Raw genomic sequence first — 25,033 nt, 5'->3', positions numbered from 1 at the left:
AGGGAATTACAGGAATGTACCTTGTGCATGCTTTTAAACTATGGGAATAAGTATCCAAGGCCAGATTAGTATGTGGAATAGGAATCAGCGAATCAGGAACCTAGGAGGAAACTGAGAGAAAAGCTTATTTCCAGTCTCCTTAATAGAAATACTTCAGAACCAGTACTGGGAAAGGTCAGAAATTGCAGAAAGAGCACTGGGACTCCAGTGTAAGACTCAGTTATGCTGGAGGAGAAATTCTTTGGCCTGTCATCCTCCTCCACTCTGGGAAGGTCATCTCCTGGTACAAGAGTGAGTTCCTTGCTTCTCTGAAAGACAAGTAAGAGCAGCAGTGAAGGATCTGGTGTAGGAAGACAAAAAGTCTGTGTAGGGAAGTACTGGGTTTGCAGTAGGAAGACATGGAAATAAAAGGGAGGCTGAAGGTCAGAAAACCACTGGCTGTCATGTTAAGGAGGAAGAGGAAAGAAATGAGGAAAGCAAAGAGAAGTATTTGACAGATACCAAATGAAGCAAACAATCTCTCTGATGAATGGTATAGAGCACCTAAAGCTGGAGAAAGGAACAAGGTTAAAATATTCTGCTAAAATAACATAAGTCATCCATACAGAAACTGAAATCCCTTGTTGGCAAACATAGGAGTGGGAAGTATAGGATAGAGTCAGTATATTAAAAGACCAGTGGATGGCAGCATATTTTTACTACCAGAATATGGGTTGTCATGCCACATGTTTTGGTTGTAGCTCATCTGCTGACTTAACACATCATATGTCCCAAGAACAAATCCATGTTTGACTCTGATAAGTCAGCATAAGCAGAGATTTGTGCTTTTTATGTACAGATCATGTTCCTCCAAGACAGTGGTGACCACTACTGTAGCTGTCTCACACTGAGTCATCTGGAAGATCAAGAGCATATTCGTAAGAAGAAGAGTCAGCTGCACACACCCTCTATGAGCTTATAAGAATATTTCAGGAATAAAAACTCAGAAGGCTATGCCTGAAGAATCACCTTAGTGTATTATTCTGATTAGTTCAGTGTGGTCTCAGTCCCAGGTTTACTGTTCTGCTATGAAGCTGGTGATTTCTTCTCAAAAGCTGGGAATAAAGTCTGTAAAATATAGAGGAATTTCTGGAGATACAAAATTATAGATGAAGACAAAAACTGTGTACCACTTCAGGTCATAGCATAACACCCATCCAACCCAACCTGGTGAGCATGAAGTAATTACAGGGAACACTTATTTGCTAATTAGACTTCAGAAAAACCCCCACATTATTCTTGATTACCATATTTATTGACTCTAAGTGGAAAAAACCCAACAAGTCTTAATGGATTTTACTCATTACCATACATAATGTCTATATTCCCTATTCACATAAATTTCAACTGAGAAAGAAAAATATACATTTTTAAAAGAACAGTTTCAAAATTAATTTCATAAACAGACTTCCAATAAACTTCTGAAAGTTAGAAGGAAAGCTTTTTCAAGAGTTATAGCTCATGTTTTCTGAAGCAAAACACTTAAAGTAAAGCACACCTGACATCTGACTTCATACACCTCAGAGGTTTTCTATGTAGTCTTCACTAATGTGTACTTACTAAATGTTTTACAGTATCAGAGCATGAGCTCCTCCAACAGCTTTCAGACCTGTGAATTAGGTACTCACTGTAAACAAAGCTTCTATAAAAGGACAGTTCAAATACAAAAAAAAGGAGGGCATTAGTAGCCAAGTTTCTTTGGGAGATAGATTGCATTTGGTTCTAACTTCCTTAGAAAGAGCAGCAGACAAAAAGCATGGTAATCATTTCTATTATTTGAAGCTCTTCAGTTTTAAGAGCATTTGTAAAAACAGACCCAATTATAACAAACTGAGATTTGCATAATTAACTTTGAAACAAAGCATTCTTAGTGATAAATACATTAAGAGCTGAAATAATAATGTTAAGACAAGCTATTGTTTGTCAGCTTGTCAGATACATGTGCTGAAGCTTCCCTTCTAATTACAAGATGTTTAGTACAGCACAACAGATATTTTAAAACTAATACTGATGCTGGAATGTTTCTTCAATTGTAGTGCACTTCATCTGAGAAGATTACCATGACAAAATATGAAAAGGAAAGAGGACAGAAAGCAATCATTTATAGACGCTCTAATTTTTCACTTAGAAATTCTTCCACACTATCTGTATTCCATTTGAGGATGCTCAGTTCTTCTGCAATGTTCCCACTGTCATCCAGCAGCTTTAGTACAGGGTCAGAACCACGCACATACTGGAGGGGAAAAAGAAAAGTCAGTTACCTTGGGTGGAAAACCCATTCTCCGTACTAACACTGCCCCTGCTCTCAAGTGACTTAAATCAGTTCAGACTTCCGACTTGCACTTAATGTCAGAGAGAGGAAAGTGGAGGAACAAGTCAAATGAAGGGGGGTGGGTGTCAGAAACATCTCCTTTTTCTCTTTGGTGCCACAGGAGTTAAGGCATGTGCAGAGGGGCAGTGCCACAGGCCTGCCTTTGAAAGAGGCTATTTACTCCAACTGTTTTAAGTTACCAAAGTCGGATTTTTGAATCAAGCAGATGAATGATTTTTCTTATATGATCAATAGCCTTTTTACTATTTTAGAAATTCTGTGTCACTTTAACAGGTCAAAGATCTACCATCAATTTCTAATGTAATCACATTCTTTCTTGCTGTGTTGTATCTGCGCCTACTATGCTTTGCTGGAAACAGAATTCTTCAGCACTTCTCAAACCAAAACAATTAATGCAAATAAAAGCTTTTAACAGTATCAGAAAGCTCTGACCATTTAAGTTTATGGAAAGATTTCCCCAGGAGTATTTCACTTTGCTCAACTGAGCTAACCTAGTTGGTTTTACTTAATGAAGCTAGTGGCACCCCTAATCAGTTTTTCAAAAGTCTTGTGAAATAAACACAGATTGATTTGCACATTTTTTTTCTGGTAGTACTCAATACCAATTGTAGTCTAGACTGCTTTGATGTTCAATAAATCTATAAAGTTAAAAAAAAAAGAAACAGAAGTACAGAAGGAGAGAAAGCTTTTCAAAGAAACTGGAGGACACGGAGACATGAATGCGTGAGACAGAGGAAATCTGCTTTACATAGAATCTGCTGCTGAGAAGACAAATCACTTATTGCAGCCATGCATAGCTATGAAGTGATTCCAGATGGTGCCATTTGGGCAATAGAGATGAGAGCACAAAATGTGAGAATCAAGATGTGTATCTGTGAAGTACACTTGAAGTTCACACAGGATTTTAAGAGAAAGGTGAAGTCTTAGACTAGATCTTGAAACCAAAGAATTGTTGGAGCTTAAGGCAGTGCAGCTTATGCAACTTTACATATATGCAGGTCATAAGAAACACCATTCAGTATAAACATTTCTAAGCATTTCTATAGTATATGCATGTTTGAAGTATATAGAGAAGAACCAGCACAACAGAATACAGCAACGGAATTCTGAGAGGGAGAAGCAAAATCTGAGAATCACTGAATGTATGGAAATGGCAGCTCCATAAGAAAACTAGGGGATAACAGGAGAAAAAGAAACTATGGCAGAACAGCTTGAGTAAATCCAAGATATCTACAAAGTAAGAACAAAATATAAATATTCCTCAGATTCTTTTCCCATCTGCTATAATAATAATTTTTTCTTGGATTAAAACCAACCAAACAATAATAAAATAAACTATAACCTCACGACCAACTAAGAATTAGTACCAACCAATTACTGAGCAGTAAACAAATCAATATTACTAGCAAGAACTTGTAAAGATTCACACTGGCAATCCCAATATATGTCCTCTGCTAAAGGATTACTTGATCAGCAAATAGGGGTCTTCCCCAAACTTAGTTCTTCCTAACATCGCAAATAAAGAAGTTAGGCTACTACTCACCTTGATTTGCAGTCCCCTGAAGAGTTTCGGCTTATCACTCCTGACAAAAGCTACAGTTTGGAGAAAAGAAAGAGAGAAAATCAAGTTCTTCCCTACTTGCATAAAGTAGATTTACATCGAATTAGTATTCCACAAATTATTTTTTTTTAATTATGCTTTAGAAGATATTTTAATGTTAAAATCTTAGTACCTTCACAAAATTAATAATACCAAATTTATTATGCCAAAGGAACACCTATTTTTGCTAGTAATCCAAAAAAGAATTCTATCCGCTCAGATTTTCCTTGAACCAGTGCAACTGTGTTACACAATTTATCTGCACATAGAACTGACAGCCTTCAGCAGACTGGCCCATATGCTGCTGCTACGCAAATGTGAGGAAAAGCGTTGGAGCGATCAAAATCTGGCTGAGGACAAGCTTTGTGAGGGAGGCTGAGTGTGACACCCATCTCATCAGCACACTCCACACACACTGCAGCTCTGCGGGGGACAGGGCACACAGGAAACTGTGGGAAGAGGTGTTATTCTGGTGAACAAGACAGACAATCTTGTCTTGCAGAGATCTCTGAGATTACATGTTGAAAACCAGCAAGAAAACAAGGCTAGAAAACAGGAAGAGAAGCTGGTATCTCCTCTTCTCTTGACACTCCTGAAGGCAGTGTGTGTCAAGGCTCTATGGGCTACATGGAGAGAAGGCCAGGTCTGAAGGGGACTGCTGCTGCACCACTCCTCACGTGCAGCACGTGGCAGCAGGCAGCAGGTATTAACAGCACAACCCAGGCCTTGCATTAACCTTAACTTTGAAAAGATGATATGAAGTATTTCAGGACAATCCTGAGCATAATCCCCTATTTTGAAGCACTTCACCCTAATGAATGTCTGAGTTCTAAAAGTTATTTAGAAAATTGCAGTCCTCATTCTTCCTTCTTACAGTCAGGTTGTGCTAAAAGCTGAATTTAGTGTCTGTACTGACATTAAGTGGATTCAGGATGTTACTGCAGTACGTCAGTAGCATCTCCCCAAGGGTGAACCCTGTCAGTATAGACTGACTCCTGCAAGGGTGCCAGCTGCATGTTAAAGCTGCTTTTTCAAGGTTAGACAACAATGAATCTCTCACAAATTGCAGTGCATCCAGCTGGGGCATGGAGATGAGTGCAACCTCAGGACTAATGTTTCATACTGCTTGACAAAGTGTAGTGCTTTCCTCAGTAATTGCAGAGATATCCCCTGCCATCTTTATACCTATCTTTAGATTACTGCAGACAGTTACCTTAACACTTTCTCAGCATGGTTAGACAGAGTGGCACTTATTTTCTTCTCTCTTCCACTGAGCTCCCAGTACAGATCAAAATCATATACTCTGCTTTCTGCACCAACCACTATACAGTATAAACAAGGTAAAAAAATACCAATGGCCCATGGAGCTGCCAGGCCCCTGAAGAAAATGAGACATTCTCTTTATTCTTTCTACAGGACTGTACACTAATGCCATATTGTAAGCTGTGTATAACAATTTCAAATAGCCCAAAATAACCAGTACTTGCTCACATACTGCAATTTGATTCTGATTTAAACTCAAAGACATATTTTCAACTTCCTTGGCCTTGTGACATGTTGTCTTGGCTGTCATCAAAAGTGACATGCAAAAAAAGCAGCAAAGAAATTTCTTATTCTCTGTTAAGTCCACAGACTGTTGAAGTGTTTCTTGAGGATTTTTTCCACATTTTTCTTCAACTTAAATCTACAGCTGAAATCAGTCTCTAGGGCTTTATACGAAAAGAAGGTTGTAAGAGTCAGTCAGTACAGTGGGTAATTGCAGAATGGTAAGAGAGCATAGTAAAATGGATAAAGTTTCTGAAGCAAATCTGAACTCTGGAACTCAACTGTTTTAAAAAATAGCCTTTGGGAGGGACCTCAGGTTACAGCACTTTAAGCTTGTAACAGGTGTGAGGATTTGTTACTTGAGCAACAGATGAAAGCTCCTTTGGACATGAGAGGCTGCTGTCTGGCTGCAGTGCTGGACTGAACAAGCTCACATAAAGTGGAAACAGCATTAGGTGGAAGAAGAAAGTATTCTATAGGCAGCATTATATTCTGCCACATTAAAAGTAGCTATTACACACTTGTATCAATGTCAAATGTCTAAATCTTCTGAAAGCTGAAGCACTACAGAACATTTTTCCTGAAATTTTAGACAGCTGGAACAAAATTAGTTTCTGTTATGGCATATTTATTTCTAATGCTGATCATAGTGACTTTCGGCATCGCTCACTTGAATTTGCAATGCAACAAAGAAAAACACTCAACGTACAAATAACTTAATTTGTATATTCTGAATTTTGGAAGCTCAAATGGGAAACTCAAATACTGACATGCATTAAAACACAGATTATCCCATCAAACACTTTTTTTTTCTTTCCATAAAATCAGTCCTTGAGTTGAATCAGCAGCCTTTGAAATGATGGGGTTAGGAAGTCAGATGCAGCTACAGTGCAAATTTTGGGACACATGACTACTTGCTTATTATGGGATGTGATGCATATGCTCCACCTTCACATTGCCCCAACAGTTTCCCCTCTATATCCTCACATCAACAATGCTTCTTACAGCTCTATATCTGAAGGGTACTTGCCCATCATCTAACTACCATTATTTAGTAGTTCGGTGTTTAATACTAAAATCCTATCCTAGCTATCTCCCCATTTTCTCCTCTCTGTAGCAGCTTTAGAAATTACACACCACAGAGAAACAAGCCTGCCTCTATCCCATCCACGGGTAAGCAGGAGAAGCATTTTCCACAGTGACTTCTGTAAGATGAACTCTGAGCTTGGTGCCATGACCCCATGTTCTGGTGAATTAAACACCGGCCCAGAAGTCAGAGCTGTTCACCAGACACCTTTGCAAAATCACTTCACCTTATGCTCCTATACACAGTGAGTACCAAAGCACTTCTGTTGGAAGGCACTCCTGAGATGTTCCTTAAGAGCAGACTGGATTGCCACGCAATCAACTACAACCACAAGGTCAGAGAAGGATCAAGTGCGTACGAGCATTTTAAAGCCTGGCCCGCACTGAACAGTGCTTTTAAAAATCTAAAAGCAGCCTGTACCTATGAACACAGTAGAATGGAGAACTCACTGCTATTGTTACAATGGCCATTTGTTTCGATACAAAACAAAGAGGTGTTAGAAGAAAGTCAACTATTTTGTTGGAATTAAATCCCAGAGTTCTAAGTGGAGACTTTTAAGGAATCTAAGAATCACTGGCCCAAAGGGCAAGTCTGTGTATATGCACACACACACACACACACACACACCTGCACTACTCTCCTAGGAGCAGCAGGACACAGCATAAGAGAAATTCCTGACCCAGAATGGACATGACACCACAACTCCCCAAGCAGAACAAACAGTTGTTGTGAGTTAACTTAAATAAACAGAAAGCAAGTGTAATATTACTTCAGATAAGCTAAAGGGTAGTCTGCTTGATTGGCCATGAATTGTTAGAAACAAGCCATTTGAAAGTAAGAAATTTTACTGGAGACACAACTGCGTGCATAATGTTGCAGAATTTTACATTAAAAAGGCACAAAGGACTTGACCATACAGACTTGATCATTTTGTACCTGAAATGAACTTGAATTAAAAAAAACATTTTATTGAGGCATTGCCAATTATCAAGTGTTAAATCTATGAAAAAGAAAAGAAACCAAAATTAGAGGTAGAGAGGGACATTTTATGAAGACAGGAAATTCCAACATTTAATAATGCCACCAATAGCTAAGCATTGCTAAGACAAGTGGCAATATTTGCTAAAAATGTGAATATGTAAATCACTGGGCAAGCCAAAAGCATTAATGTCTTCCCTTAGAGCCTTTAATAACTTGTTTTGGGGACAAATACATGCTCTGCAGTTTTGAAGATGGTATGAGTCTGCTTCAAAAGTTACCATGAAAGCCTAGTAAAAAGACTGAACTACAGCACACAGCAAGCGCTCATTTACATTTTAATGACTATAGCTCTGTACCTTTTGGGGACCTCAGTTTGAGATAAAAATTTAAATTTAAGAATTTATATGGCACATCAATAACTACTATTTGTAGTCTCTTAATCAAGTTACAATGCAGCTGTTCATGATTTTATAAAAAGCACCACATACTTTCATCAATGAATCCAAGACAGAGTTCCAATCAAGCCAGAAGAAGAAACTTCAAAAAATCCCAAAGACAGGGTACTTTGTATAAGCAGTTGGGCAAGAGACATTTCTGAATCTGAAGGGAAGTATTGTTTTAATTTATGAGTCATTTGTTTATGAAAGATTATGTTAAAGCAATGCTTGTCTCCCACTACAATATCCATATTTCTTAGCAAGAGTTTTAGTAATGCTTTTATCCGTGCAAGATTTAAGGTTAATATAACTTTCTAACTTTCTTTCATCAGTATTTATGAATTACAGATTAAAATAACTAGGAAATGAGTGATCTTACCTCATACAATATGATCCCATAAGAAATTGTATTTTAGTAGCTAAAAGAATCCCCCTCACACTTGGAGAACTTGGGTGATATAATAGTGCTGACTGACTCTGAAGTCAGAGCATCTCATGTAGTGCACACTGCAGGAGTTCAAGGATTAAGGACCTTGTTTCTAGAACAGATCTGCTGGAAGCACATCCATTTCTTAACTAAAAGAGTTGCAGTGGGAGAGGTGAGAATTATTTTATTTAAAAAAAAGAATGGAGAGAAATATGAAAGGAATGTTCAATGAAAAAACCCAGTCTAATTCAGTTTTTTAAACAAACTGGAAAGATTGGTGTTTAGACTCCTACAATCTCCTATCTCATGGTGAAGAGAACACAGCTGCCACTGAAAAGTCAACTTAAAACAAATATGCTAGATTAATCACTGACCCAGCTAATTCATTATGCTATTCCAGAGTTTTAGTTTTATGGATGTCAGCCAAAAACTGTCACATTTTGTGTTACCTAGTATATTAAGATATTGCTTCATCTATGAATCTTGCCACTTAGGTTTTTAATATTCTACTTCGATGGAGTGCTTTTAAATGACAAATATTTAAGAACAGTTTTATACAGAACAATTTCAAAATATATGTAATATAGGAATTAATTTTAGAGTACAGCATTTATAATAGAGCAATTTATTTTTAAGGGAAACCTATCAGTAAGAATATTTCAGTACTGAATTTAAAAGAGATATACAGAAATGTGGTCTATTATCAGACTTATCACAAGAAACTGTATCTGAAAAACCTAATCAACATCCTTGGCCATCTTCACAAAAGCATTTAGTAGTTTGGTGTGACACTACAAACAATAAAATCCAGTTCAAGACTAAGATAATCTTGCTGATGACCAGACTTTTTCATCCTCTTGCTGAGGACTAGATTTTTTTCATCATTTCTCACTCCTTTGCTTTCCTAGTATATACAAATATATTCCATATGTAATGATTCTCATATTTCAGGCACACAGGTGTATTCAGCAACTGTTTATAGCTTAAGATTATATAACCAGTAATTTTGAAAGAAACTCTGATAGAGAAGGACCATTGAATATTGCATTTAGTAACTGTGAGCAACTCACAGCTTCTTCCAACTGTGTAACTTTTACAAACCGTTATCTCAACTCATTTCAATCCTTAATTACTTTAATATGTGAATCTCATAATTAAAAAATCCAACCACAACAGAAAAAAACAACAAAACAACACTGTTCATCCTTTGGCCAAATAAATCATAATCCAGAAGTAGTCTGAGACACATCAAGTCTGTGGGACTAAGCCAGGTGACAAAACAATTTACACAGGTACTTAGAGGTCAAGACTTCACAGTTACATACAGGAGTAACATACACTAATCCATGTAATTCTAATACATACACAGTCCTACAATTAACAGTGCCATTTTGTGTATATTCTGGGGAAAAAACCCAAACACACCCAAACAAACTCTTAACAAAACCCTCAGAGAAGCTATGGAAAAGAATTCAGTTATTTGTGATGAGACTTTGTCAGTGACAGGCTACACAGTTCAATGAAGCCTAAAAAGACAATGCTTCAAAAGCAGCAGCATGACCTTCAGGAAACCTAACGTCCATAGCAAATGTCCAAGTGAAAAGCTGAAATAAAAACACTTATTGAATGTAAATGTCTTAAGAGGGAGACATTAAACACTGTTTCTGTTAAAAGTTAAAATAAAGGACAAAATCTAAGTATTCTGAGATTAATACTAATGTGAAGACAAATACCAGCTAGGAGAATATATTCTACTGCTTTTTAAAATTTCTAAGTATGCCTCTAGTAGATATTCCATCTTCCAACCTGTTCTAATACCCTAGCAGTAAATTTGGTGAAGATAAATTTAGATTGAGTAGCTGCAGAAATTGGTGATGAAAAGAAAAAAGAGAAATTTAAGTGCTTTACTCAGTCCTCTTTTAATTCTTACTGTACCAAGTAAAAACTGGTAGTCAAAACAGAGATCCTACTTAAAAACCAATGAAATTTATCCAGCCACTTTAAAAAGTAAGCTTTATGATTAATGGAATGTAAATATTTGAGGAGGTTTAGATAACCAAGAACTGAAAGGAAAAAGAACTAGTCACAATTTTCAAGTTTTTCCTTTTGTACCATTCCAAGTCGTTGGAACATGCTTCAAGGTGTGCACACAGCAGGAATTGAGGGCCATTCCCTGCAAGGACCTACACATGAAGATAACTGAGGGCATAATGCAGGCTGGAGTCAGGCTAACAGGTTGACCTTTTCCTTCAAACCTGTGGCTCAAATGAGCACTTAACTGTTACAAATCCAGAACCATAAACAGCTGAGTGAATGGGCAACAACAGTTGGGAATGTTTTTATGTTTGCTAAATTTGAATGGTCAAGGACACAATATGGATTCCTGTGCTAACAAAGTTAATCTCCTCACGTCCCTCAAGTAGGACAAGTCATTTAAAGAATTCTTATTTTGACATTTTATACAGTGGAAAAGAGAAAACAGCTTTGCTCTGGTCTTGTAGTCATTCATCTCAACTGTGTGTGGGCAGAGGTGGCAGGCAAGGGTATAAAGCAGCACAACTTACGTAAATTGTAACCTGTTCTAAAACATCTTTTTTCCCCCCACTGTTTGTCAGCCAGCCTTCAAACTGGGAGGCACTGATACTTCCCATGGTAGATGAAGACATGCTGTCTGTGCAATTTTTAATTCTAAAGCTAGATTAGCACTTTTGTCCAACTATGTCCAAAGTGCAGTATTAGGGTCCTCATCACAGGAAAAAAACCAAAAATAACCATAGAACTGCTATCACCTAAGCTCTTCCTTAATTTATAAGAAAAGTCCAGTTTGAAATTTCTCACAGATTCTTTTCCTGCAGCTTCCTCCCACCAGACACTGATGGTACTGATTTTCCTTTTACACTACTGTATTCCATTCCCATTAGTGGACTGTCATTATCCACTGATAAAACAATTATATGGCAGGATCTGTGAAAATAAAGTTGTTCCATAAGTGCACAATATAATTTCATCTATCAGTTACTGGAGACCAGTTCTATGAGTCTCAGATCAATGCAACTGTACTGATATACTAAATTTATGACTACTTGTAACAGTACTTAAAAGTACATTTTGTCATTCAGCTGTGACAGTATTTCATATCTGAAGGAATACTAGTGGCTTTACTTACCCTGGACTTGAGGGAACCTTCCCAATTTTCATCCACATACTTCTAGGACAGCTCCTGCATAAAGCTGTAATAATAAACAGAAGCTGTTAATGACAAAAGTAATCTAAATTACTAGTTTATTTATAGTGTGTTATCTGATGAACTATTTTTCTCTGAGAAGACAATATGCTATTCTGTTGATGCTAATTACAAGTAAGATCCTAGACAGAATCACAGTTCCAGACCTGTCTCTGCTTTATGCAACGGACTGTTCACCCAATATACAATGTAAAAAGAAATAAAGATCATTTGAGATACACTGTTGGTATAAGCACAGTTTCATTTTAAAAAATGCAATTGGACATGTTACAATGGGAATTATGGGCTAATAATAGCAAAAGTATTTCTTCCTTCCCAAAGATACTAACAAAATCTCATTAAAAGAAACTTTAGTTTCCACTTTAAACCTAACTTGGACAGTGAAATACTTATAATAAAGATAAGGCAGTGACTTCTCATTTGGGCTGTTGGTTGATTTTAGTTAATTGTATTTGCAGAGGAGGACAGATCACATTAACAGGCCTTAGCTGAAGTAATATGTACAGGCTGGGCTAACTTGGATACTTGCACTTAGATGTCAATCACTTCTGTCATCTATGCATGATGCTCAGATTCAATCTTCTTAAAATATAAGTTAATTTCAATTTTATATAGTATCTAAATTAAAAAACCCTCCACCTAATAATCTTGCATACTGTCATATTTTTAGACTATTTTGTGATTTTTTTTGCAACATGCAAATGGTTCTGTAGTTTGCTGAATCTTAAATAAATTAACAACAGATTTTCCAGCTACTAAAATAGAACTTCATACTTCAAAGTAAGGCATTTTAATATTACACATAGTATATATACTATATATAAAATACTGTATACCAAATCACATCCTTCTAAGCCTTAAACCCCACTGTTGATAGATAAGCAGACAGAATGAGCTTAATTTAAAATTTTTAAATTTAATTAATTACCTTCCATAGACAATTAAAACCTCTGCTTTCATTTTATTTTAGACAGTGTTTTCATAACAAATGTGCAAGTCAGGATATAGAAAAAATATAACCTTACTGAAATTAAGTAAATTCACATTTCACTTAAAATATGAATTGTGAACACAAGTAGTTAAAAGTAACCTTCATGAACCACTCTGAAAAAGCCAACCACACATCATACAGAAATATCAAAGACAATTTTATTAACATTTTGTCACCCATCATATGGGGGCATTATGGACAGTCAGAAATACATGTTCATTTCTGAATATTCAAATTCTGAATTCAAGTCCAACTCAGTATTTGCTTAAATACTATGAATTAGAACATAAGAAATACTCCAATCATTTGCAGGGAGTTACAACTTCTCTCTTGGTGTGAACTAATCAGTAATCATTACTTCCATGGGAAACTGAAAAGAGAATGTTACACTGCTTTATCTGTTCAGAACAGCATCTCAGAAATTTGCTTAACTACAGATACATTTTCAACTAAACATTGTATTTAAGATAAAAACCTCAGATTTGACTGTTAAAACCCAGAACTACTATGAAACAATACTCAAGAGATCACAAATACCAGATTTTTAAAGCTTTTTCACCACCCAGATAAAGGCTTTAAATTAAAAAAAGCAGTGCTAAACAGCTCAGATACTAGCTTGCATAATTAAAGTTTCTCTGGAATTAAAACATGAAGTAATTACAAAGATGGAGGAAACATGGAATAGTGGTTTATAAATTTCACTTACCATGTCTCTTTCTCATTCTTTAAAAACATTCAACAATTCCATCAGCAATCCTAGATTTACATATTCCTTTGTACACTCACTAATCCACTGAGCATTTATGCTGCTTTCTCTGATACTGACGGTTATCCACATTTTTCTATCAAGAGGTCAGTATAAAGAAGTAGACAAAGGAATAAATTGCCTTCTATCTAGTTAATTACCTATTTTATGTAAGTCTATCATAAGCTAAGTACACTAAAATTCAGGACAACAGTAAAGTGAGCATTTTTTAATTCTCATTACTGCAAATAATTCTTAGTCTTTTTTTTTCCTTCCAACAAATATTTTTATGGAACAAGATCACTGTAGGAATCTAAAATATGTAACTACTCACTACTCCCAGTTTGTAACTCCTGGCCAATATCTGATAGAAATTTAACAAAGAAAACAGCTCAATCATTGATGTCTAAATTCTGAGCTTGTAATTCTGCCATAATTGAAACCCAACTGTTCTGGTACAAAAAGATTTAGATTCATGCTGGGACAAACAGCTGCTCTGTCAACGGCTAGACCAGAAAAAAAGAAGAATCAACTGGCTTCATTTATAACTCTAAACAAAGGTGTCTTTTGCAAAAAAAACCAGGTTTATTTGCATCACTTAGCCCACCACAAAAGCATAGTTGTTAATATCTGCTGCTGCTACCATCTCATTCTGTCCAGAGCAGATGTTCTCCAAATTTCCTTGTGAAGGCAGTCACTGTGTTCAAGGACTAATAAGAATGACACGTATCACTCAGCATGGAGGCGCACAAACATCTCGAGTCAGTTCATTACACAATGCTTAACTCATGAGTCAGTTCATTTTAAAGTAATGCTTCACTTGTTTTAGTGCTCATGAAAGTGAGTTTAGTACTAAAAGCAATGAAATAGACTCTCTAAACTATTACTAGTGTCCCTGTTAACATCCAAAACAAGTGCTGTTATGATTTCCAGGCTGATTCATGTCTGCATCTACAAAAAGAACTTAGCTTTATTTTTTCCAACATTCTAATAGAATGCTTTCTAAGGTTATTGTGACAATACCTGAACTTTTCCCTCATCTTCTCCAAAGCATGAACTTGAGTTCAGTTTCATTCAAAAGTTTTTGGAAAGCACCTGAAACTCTTGTAACAGTTCATACCGATGCAATCAGGTTGGCTCTTCACAAGTGAAGAGGGACAAACCACACTATAGGTCATGTCTACTTTAACGATGCAGGAGAGCACTAATTATAGCAGAATAACACCATTTACATAAGAATTGTGCTAGTTAAAAATATGCATTGTAAAGATAAGGAACTTTAACTTACATGAAAGAAAACATCTCACTTGCTATTAGAAAGGGAAATGAAGCAATTTCTGCAAGACACAATTCCAGCAGTGCTTCATTTATACATTGATATGGTATTGTTATCACAGTAACTCATGGTGAAGACTCCAGAAGAAAAGTGACATTCCTGCTATGTAACCATTAATGTTTACAACCAAACAGGAATTCAGACCAAACTGAACTGCAAAAAGTGGTATTGAACAGAGATTGCTCCTTGATCCTAATAATATTATGTTAGATTAAAGGTGTCAAAAAACTTTCATAAAATACAGCAAGTTATACCTAATTTTACTTCTAAGACACTTTTGCTTTCCATGCTGCTTTCTTCTAACTACTAACTAAAGGCGACCCTGCCTGACACAGGTTACAAAGTGTCATTCAGACTGGATTTGTACAGCTGTTTGTAATCAGCTGAAAAAAATGCAGTACCAGTGTGTCTTAAAACATGAAATGAAACAGGCTTTTAAGGCAGAGCCACAAAAGGGTCAATAACTACTTTATGTACCTGGATTCTCTCCGGTATGTACATACTGTCCTCTCCTAATATCAAACAGTTTCAAAAATATAGTTAATTTCTGAGAACAAGCAGAAAAGCAAACTTATGATTACAGCTAAACCTCTAGAATTTTCACTTGCCTCAGGTACAAGATTATCTTCCACTAAATATTTAGTAACAACTCTTTCCAATGTAAACAGTGTTTTTATGAAATTCACTGCAATTCTAATTTCATATTATGATATAAGCAGGTCTGCAGAAGATGGCTCCTCATCTCCTATCAACTTCAAAAAATTTAAGGAAAAATACAGATGTTATTATGCTTAATGACAAAGTTCTTTGGTGTATGAAAAATGGTCCTGTTGAAAAATAGGGTAAATGATCTCCTTCATGAAAGCATGCAAATTAATTTTTACCGTGTTCCATCCACACACCCAGAAAGCAAAACAGGTTAATTAATATCTGTTCTTCTGAGAAATTTACAGCAAAAAGAGATTTTGTTGAAAATTTCTTTTTGCTTTTTCCTAAACTCTTCTAACTAGCAGTTCATTTGTGACTTTTATTAGAAAACTAATCTTCTAAACTAGAAAACTTTAAAAGAATATACACTGAGATACGAACTATAAAATATTTTCTATGGGAGAGATTGTAGTTATATGGACAGCTCAAGATTTTCAAAATCACTCTTGTGTTTCCTTTTCCTGGAGGCAGAACATGAGTAAGAATCTGTGGGTTAATAGGGAGAAGTCAGAAAGCCTCACTTCCAGGAACATTATGAATTACTGCTCTGTAATACAGAAAGCCAAGAAAGTCATTGCTACACTCACACATCATACTGAACTGATGTCATCAGTAAATTTAGCAACAAAGCAGCTTCTACCACTGACAGCTCATTATCCTGTGAAGGGAGATGCCTAACTCTGAGTGTGGCAACAGAGTCTAACAGTCAAATACCAGTTTTGTGAATCAGTGCTACTCCTGTGATTAGTGATATGTATTACAGGCAAATTGCTCTGAACAAAGCTGAAGCAGAATCTAAGCTCTCATTTATTTGCGGGGAAGGAAATTCCAACCGAATATAAGGGTGAAAAAAAGTCACAATGATGGTGTTTTAAGCACTGAAATAATTTACTAAGAAAGATTGTATAATCTGCATTCTTGGAGATCCTCAGAACTTTGAGTTCTGCTTTGAGTACGAGACTCAAAGGAGACTTTTTATTCTGTACATACAAAACATAGTTGTGCATTACTATTACATTCTTCAGCATACAGGAAATATGTCATCCATCACTATTTTTGGTGTTAAATGATATCCTCCTTGCAGGATTCTATAAACATTTGTGCTGTTTAAATCCAATAACCACTGAAAAGTTACAAAACAACTTCTGCTCCTGGCAGCCTATTTTTATTAACTTTGGTCTCTGAAATGTTTGGTGTGGTGTAAGGTCGTGTGAGCAAGAGATCTGGCACAAGGGTGAAAGAGGAAATGCAGAAGCTGAGCAACCATCAGCTTTAGACCTCTGGAGCTGTAGCCTGGATTAGGTGGTGTTGAATACCCAATTTGAGTGGGGGTGAAGGGCAGAGTGGAACAGTGAAGGGTGGCAGAAAAAGGGCTCCTATGTACAGGCTCTCACTTGGACCTAGTCAGAATTATGCAAGCGAAAGAGTACAGACAGGAATTAACAGGTCAGGTTTCAATTCTGGACTTTACCATCTGATTCCATCTAAGTACCTGCTTACTTCTAGAAGTAGAATCCCTGAACATCTCTTCTATTCTCCAGTCTGTGCTTTTGTTAAAAAGTAAAGCATCTTAGAGTTGCAACGAAAACAGTGAAAACAGATCTCATGAGATATTTATTTAACCTTGTGCATTTCATTATTTTGAGAGTTTTACTTTTTGAAGTTTCTTCAACAAATGTAGAGTCAAATGCCAGTACTTTATCTAGATGAAGGTCAGCCTTAATCAGCTAAACCCACTCCATTCACCAGCACAGATGCACATCAACAACTGAAACTCACATTTAGCAAATTCACATTTATAGCTTCCCTAACTTTTTTTCATTGATAAGATTAGATAGAGCTCTTTCATGGGTAATGCTCACCCTATTACAGACAGATAACGTATTTTACCTTAGTTTACCTGACAGAGATGGACACTTGGTGAATCTGAGCCAAACAAAAGACAGTAAATTCCTGTCTTAGGCATTGACTAGTTAGCTGTACCTTCCTTATCTAGGACTACTGCTTGTCAACATTCATTTTCATTGTCAACAGCATCATGTACATGTTAGGGAAGGGAAAGAGCATACATGGTAAAGTTCTTGAGGAGGACATAAATTGCAGCACATTTTTAGTACAAGGAATGTTTGTGAATAATATTTTGAAGCAACAGTACTGGTAAGAGATTTTCTCAATTAGAAAGAAAAATATCATCTCAGTTCCCCCAAATTCCTTATCAATACAGCCCATAAAATCATTCCTATATATGAACTGAATGGGACACTGAGTTAACAGCAAACTTTGAAAGGAGATCATAGGACATATTAGTCTTACCTACAGAGTTCTGATTATTTACTTGAATGTTAAATAAAGTATGCTGTGAGTGAATCACACTATTTCTGAAGTCACACTTGCTAGAAAACCAATGAATTGGAACCATTTTTGTGTACCATGTTAGAAATAAGGAATACGGTTATGTAAAAACACAATTTGATTTTTTACAAAGTAGCCAAGAGATTTTAGAGAACGTATCAAAAGACAGAAAAAGATGTGGGTTCTGAGAAACAGCTAGAAGAAGTAAACTAAAACTCTAATTCATTTCTGTAAGCATTGATATGACTTACACTTACTTTACATCACCGAAATGTCAATGAATTCTAAGCAGTTCTCTGTTTTTAACCATTGAGTTGAAAACCAGAAGTTCCAATGAGAGTGGAACTATTCAATTTAAGAGCCTCTGGCAGAACAAGGCAGCAGTCAACAGCAATTTGAGTATAGCACTTTAATTAGTGAAATGAAAAGAAAAAAACAAATCTGAAAAATGAATACAAATTGGGTCACAGAGGAGTAGCCTGAAGCATCAAAAGCACTTCAAGTTATTCTATTTCCAATAATTACTGTGAGTTTTGTATACTATTTTTTGAGTTTTAAAATGTAAGTCTGAACAAGAATGTCACCTTTTTCTATTCCTCCTTATAATTCATAAGACCACATATTTAGGAATTCTACACATGTAAAAGGGTGGAGTTTTAAGAAAGCCTTCATTTTGTTTTGTTGGGGTTTTTTTTATAGAAGAAGCACCTAGTCATTATACCTGATGTTCTGTTTTCTAAGTCACCAAACACTTTAACATTACAACATGACAAATACTTGACAGTAGAAATTTAAAATGCTCAAGTTCAACAAATATTAGTGAGCAAAATATATTTTTCAAAACTCCATTTAGATATATTGATAACTTTTATGGGTTGTAGCAATCCTGCAAAGTGCAACTGTGAAATTTAATGTATTGCAAATTTTATCACAGAGTTGATTTTTGAAATCAATTTGGATTTTGACATGCATATATTGTTGAGATAAATCTAAGATTATATATACAATTAATGGGATATGCTTATAGTTATGTCTGAAATGATCACACAGCCTAAGTGAAGCTGCAGATGGAGTGCAGCTATTTTCAGCTACTGCAAAATATGGACAATCTCTCCTGCTACTACAATTTCACGCACAGTTAGCTTCACCTCCATTTCATCCTTCTATGTTTTACACACCAGCAGGACTCTGCATCTGACAGAGTGAGGCTTAAAACTTGCAGCTGTCTAAAGCAATACTGTTTAAGCTAGCTTCTGAATTAGTGTGAGACTGCATACAAAATCTCTAGAGGAGAAGAAAATAACCAGAACATTTTTTCATTTTACTCACAGTCCAATTATGAAGTAATTAAAATATTTCACTGGACAGGTGTCAGCAGAAGTTCAGAGGAAGACAAATTCTGTGTAACAAGAATATCTCACAGCTATTTTCCACAACGTCAATTCACAAACTACTGGACCAGTAACAAGAGCAGGATTAATAAATACACTTCTTTCAAGGCTATGAAACAGTTCAAATCTGTGAACATCTCATTTGAGGTTGCACTGATACTATGCAGCATGAAGTATTTTTAGGCCCGAGGGTATTTCACAGATCATTTGTGAAAAGCAGCAATTGCATAAAAATTCCCAGATAGATGTGCTACTACCTCTAATTTTAAATTCTCATTTAGAACTCAGGCACAAGTCATGCAATAAACTAACTCTTGCTTTCCCTATTTCTAGTATTTGCCACGTACTTGCAAAGAGAATTAAATTAAAATCTGCAGCCTGTCCTGGAACTCCAGTAGTTTGCAAGTCTGATTGTAGTACAGACAACCAACCTGCTGTGCCACCTCGTGGGAAGCGATACCTGCTCACATAACGAGCAAGCTACATCACACACTGGAATCATGGTTCAGAGAAGAAAGATTCGTGTACTTGGAGGATGTTCAACCATGTAGTCACAGCTTCAGCAAAACCCAGAGCACCACTGCTCTGGAGCTCAGCAACATGTCAGGCTGCTAATCAGAAAGTCAAACATCTTACATCGAGATGCAGTTTTTCAGAGTAAGATGAAAAATTCTCCAAGCAAGAGGGTAGGAAAAAAAAGCTTTAAAGTCTGTCAATATTAGGAAACTACTAATTATTAATTCTCTTCCAATCTCAAACACTTGCTTCTTGACACTTAATATATTGTACCTAACACTGTAATCAGTGGTTTTATTAAAAATTAAAGGCAGACTTTTTTTTAAATATTAGGCTGAATTTAATTGATGGGAGAAACCTGCTAGACTTCCTCATTAATTTCATGTTGTCAGTTATTTCACTATCTCCTAATCATTAAAAATAATTTCAGCATCTCTCCTCCTTTAAACCTCTACTTTCCTGATTTGTCTTTACTATATTCTAGAACACTCTTAAATTACCACATATTAGACAACATGTATTCTTTTCAAGAACTCTAAAAATTCTTCATTGATAACATACCTTAAGGAACACAGATATTTATTTACTACAGATAAAGGAAAGGTCTAATGAAGCATGAGCTCTGATAGAGATCACTCCCCAAATATCCAGCTGTTCTCACCACTGCAGGATGGAGTTGAGCAGTCCTGCTTCGATCAGGTTCGAGCCACTCCAGGAACTGACCTGGAGGCTGTGCCAGCCTTTTGTTTCTCAGGACTGAACTAAGCTATCCTGGCCATTATGCTATGGGTCAATGACCAAGCAGGAGCTGTCATCAAGCATCACTCTCCTTATCCTCTTCTTTTGCCCTCTTCAAATCCCATTTATCCTCCTCTGAAAAGAAGCTGGATTTAGCTCCCAAATATGGTCACGTCACAGCAGAGAAGGGCTGCCAAAGAACCAAAGATTCCCCTGTTGGTACAGGGACACTCTTTTATGGCAGTATGGCAAGTCTGCCAATCTAGACCGTGTAGATGTATATTGGGCTATGAATAAATGTTGCATTTTCCTCTTGAAATTATAACCCAGATTCTCATATACTTTTTTAAATTTAAAATTTCATAAACATAACATGTTAAATTATTCCACAAGGGATTTGGTCCAAAACTCACCTTTCTAGTTTCCAGCTGAGCTTCTTCTTGGCAGCACTCCCTGCAGAATGGATCCAACTGATTCAGATTGAACTGCCCAAGAAGGTTGCAAGAACTGCACAGCAAGTTACTGGAGAAGCCCAGCTCCCTGCAAGCTTCTGATGACAACTGTGCTCCATAAACACTTACCTGAAAGTCAATACAATGTTACACTTTAGTATTAATTGTTTTTTTTTTTTTTTAAAGACGACTTTAAATGCTTTAGTGATGACAGAGAACAAGTAAGTCTCTTGTGACTGTTTTACAAAAATGCCTAAATGGTCAGCCCAAGGGTTCAAAACACCACCCTGTTTTGAAGAAGGGTCTTAAACTAACAGGAAATTCCAGACACTCAACACTCATAGTATGTACATTTCAAGGTATCAGACCTGCCAAAATTAATTTATATACACTTCTGATAATTCTACTGCTTTCCTATTGCTAATTCCAAGTTAAGAAGAAAACCCAAAGGTAATGAATCAGCTACAGCTTTCCAAAGCCTCCTCTTCAAAAACAATTTTGGTAAGTTTCGTATCACTGAAAACACCCTTGGAAAGTAATGTAACAGCTAAGCTCAGGAAAAACACAACCAGAAATTAACCAAACTGCTCAACAAGACATACCCGTAGGATTTTAATCTCATGTTTGCATTAATGGTGCAAACAGGAAAATTGCATATACTATTAGTGGAAGTATTACTGCAGTCCTAGGCCCTAGGGTATATCACCGTGTCCCGCAGCCATAGGGAGGAGGAGGAAAGAAGATCCAGCAGGCAGGAATTGTGCAGCAAGATTGATTTATTAATTATTTTGCAAACTCTTTTATAGACTTTTTTCTTCACAGTCTAATTGGACAAGGATCAGCCAACCCTTGGGGTGACTGGCTAAAATCCTAAAACATCCATTGTCAAAATATTTTCCTACTATACTATAAACAAGACTTTTCAAGGCTGCAGGTGTTTGGTTGTTTACATAACTCTGCTACCGCTTCTGTGTGAGAGAAAAGTCTCTCATGGGCTTAGAAAATAGCAAGAAAATCCTTGCTAGCAGCATTTTTGTATCTACATGGAAATGCAGATAAAAACCTGCAATTCTGATTTATTAGCAATACATTACAACAGGCAATTCAATTACATGGCTTCTATGTAAAACACCAGTTCTGCTTTTTATGGGCAGCAAAAATAATGCAACCAATCACAACACTTAAATGATATTTGGGTTTTGTTCTCATAGAATCACTAAGGTTGGAAAAGACCTCTAAGGTCATCGAGTCCAATCATTAACCCAGCACCACGGTGTTCACCCTCAAACCCTGTCCCAAGTGCCACATCCACATGCCTTTTGAATGCTTCCAGAGATGGTGATTCCACCACTTCCCTAGGCAGCCCATTTCAGTGCCTGACCACCTTTTCAGTGAAGAAATTATTCCTAATATCCTATCTAAACTTCCCTTTATGCAACCTAAGGCCATCTTCTCTCATCCCATCACTTGCTACCTGGGAGAAGAAGCCGACTCCCACCAGGCTACACCCTCCTTTCAGGCAGTTGTAGAGACTGGTAAGTTCCCTCTGAACCTCCTTTTCTCCTGGCTGAGCTCCCCCAGCTGCTCCTCACAGACCTTGTGCTCCAGACCCTTCCCCAGCTCCACTGTCCTTCTCTGGGCTCACTCCAGCACCTCAATATCTTTCTTGTAGCAAATTCACATTCCCACTTTTCTACACATGAATTTCTCACACCTTGGCTTAAAATCTTCCCTTCCAGCTGCTTGCTTTGGAGGGGAAAAAGTGAGAGAGGAAATTAAGAAAGAAGAGAAAGAAGGCAGTTTTCCCAGATGCTTTTCATGCTGGGTAAAAGACCTCAGGCAAACCCTGCTACAGCCAAAGCACCAAAAAAACAAGCAGCACCGCTGTGTTCAGAGATGAGTGAGCAAACTCAACTGGATGATAACAGACCAAGACTCAGAAAAGTTATGCTGGGCCAAACAGAAAAGTAAAGAAGAAAAACTAAGTTTGTCATTCAGCAAAACAGACTTCACATTCACATATCATCTAATCCATGCAGCACACTCAAGTAAGGTAGAGACAAACCCCATTTCCTCTGCTGAACTGGCCAACTTACAGCTGAAGGAAAGACATGTCACTTATGTGACAGATAGAAAATATCATGGATTGGGAATTGGTAGAAAACATATTAGGTGCCTCATTATTTTGTTTCTCTGTATCTGCTAAAAAGAGAGAGTTAAAGCATGAACAGAGAAGTATAATACATGAAAAAACTATTCTGAAAACATTATTCTGTCAGGCAGAAAGCGATTTTTCTTCTTCCTACAGGACACTGTATAACAACAGGCAAGCAAAAATGGAACCCGGTTCTACTGGAATAATTTATCTTTTTTAGTATTTTTATTAAGGTATTTAATTTTTAAGTATTTTGTATTTATCTTCTTAAAATATTTATCTTTTCTGAGGGATACTGACAATAACAAATACAACAATGGCACAGTAGCAGAAAAACCCCTAAAGAGCACTCAGCCAAAAACACAGCCAAAGCTACATTCGAGTTATTGTTCACTTATTAAATTAATGAGCATAGCAACTAAAACAATTTTCTTGCACCTTGCTGCTTGCCATCCACCCCTTTGAAGCTTTATTGTCATCTTTTCACCACTTTTGGATCTGTTCACCTTGGAGCAGTAACAGGGCTACTGGCATTGTCACTTGGCTTCCAGCAGCCTTGCTCCTCACACGTTTGCCCAGCAGATCCCTACACAATTCCCAAATGTAAGGCCAATTCTCTCCTGCGGACCTTTTTTTCGGGTTGTGTCTGTGTGAGAAAGAACCAACCAAAACACTAACAGTGTATGAAAGTAAGTGAAGGCTCCATTACGTGGCAATTCCTCACTCAAGCAGTTTTGGTTACATAGCAAGCTCCAAACATCTTGAGAATAAAACTACAGAGAGGTATAGGAAAGAATAAATAGAAGGTTTCTCTCCCTAATATTTTTCCTCAATTTTTAGTACCTTAACTATCATATTATCCTGAAACAATAAATGTACTAATCATAATAAATGTCTCTGATTGGGACTGGAAAAAAATCCTCGCACTTCAGAAGGTAAATTCCCATCAGAACAAGATAATTTCTGCTACTTACTAAGTGACGCGCCTCATTTCATCAGCATTCTCTCCTTCAAAGCTTTGACTTCAAATACACGTTACACTGTTGTTTTGTTTTCACACCAAATAATTTACTATATTAAAACAAAGGCAGCACCAATACAAACTATTTTAGGAAGAAGGCAGAACCAGAGCCCAGCCTCCGACACGGAAAGCAAAAGAGGCGGCCACGGCCGCAGGAGCAGGAAGAGGCGCCCGCGCCTCCCGCACTAGGACACGTCTCACTCCGCCTCCCCCGCCCTCACACCCGCTCTTCTTCTCTCAGAAACTGTAGCCACGCTCAGCCCCGAGCGCGAACGCGCCGGATCCGGCTCTCACCGCCTGCAGCCCCAGGAGCCAGCAGAGCCAGCGCCGCCCCAGCGCCCCCAGCTCGGCAGTCGCCGCCATCTTGGTGCCGGAGCGCCCCTGCCAGCGCCGCCCGGGGCCGGGAAGGACCTCACCCATCGCGGGTGACCGACACACCGCCTGATGCGGGAGAACACAGAACTTGCTCCCAGCCCCCGGCGCCACAAGCAGAAACAGCTAACTCAGAATATCTTCTGGAATTATAGAGCAAAGATATTTTAGTCTGTTCAGAGCGCTGCTTCGCAGCGAGGCTAGAACTACCATTATCCAACGCTAGTCAGGCGTTGCGGAAACAACCCTGAATAAAGCCCTTTCCCGGGAACGGCTGCCAACCGGCACAGCGGCCCAGCCCAGTGACTGACAGCCGCTCTGACCAATAGCACTGTGCGCTTCCCCGGGGCCGCGGTGCCTGTGCCCAACGAGGATGGGCGGATGGGCGGGACTTCGAGCAGCGCCTTCCAATCATGAAGGGACGCATGTAGGCGGGACATCGCCTCGCTCCGGCGGCTCAGAGTGGCGGGGGAGGCGGAGTCAGCGCCCGGGGAGGGGCGATTCCCACGCCGGGCCAATCGAACTGCGTGGGGGGCGGGGCCGCGGCAGCACCGCCCAATGGCG

At 37.7% G+C, this 25,033-nt stretch overlaps 1 protein-coding gene across 1 annotated transcript; it reads right to left on the bottom strand.

Moving 5' to 3' along the window:
• Positions 1 to 1,272: 1,272 nt before the first annotated feature.
• SELENOF (selenoprotein F) lies at positions 1,273 to 24,704 on the bottom strand. The gene is made up of 5 exons (XM_069022910.1): positions 24,392 to 24,704; positions 20,883 to 21,050; positions 11,615 to 11,678; positions 3,915 to 3,964; positions 1,273 to 2,272 (listed from the first exon to the last, which is right to left on the bottom strand). The coding sequence occupies exons 1-5, from the start codon at positions 24,515 to 24,517 to the stop codon at positions 2,141 to 2,143; spliced, it is 540 nt and encodes a 179-aa protein (XP_068879011.1). The 5' UTR covers positions 24,518 to 24,704; the 3' UTR covers positions 1,273 to 2,140.
• Positions 24,705 to 25,033: the final 329 nt, after the last annotated feature.

Source organism: Aphelocoma coerulescens, chromosome 8, assembly GCF_041296385.1.
Source record: "Aphelocoma coerulescens isolate FSJ_1873_10779 chromosome 8, UR_Acoe_1.0, whole genome shotgun sequence".
NCBI classification, from domain to species: domain Eukaryota; kingdom Metazoa; phylum Chordata; class Aves; order Passeriformes; family Corvidae; genus Aphelocoma; species Aphelocoma coerulescens.
This window is presented reverse-complemented; position numbering and strand designations above follow the sequence as displayed.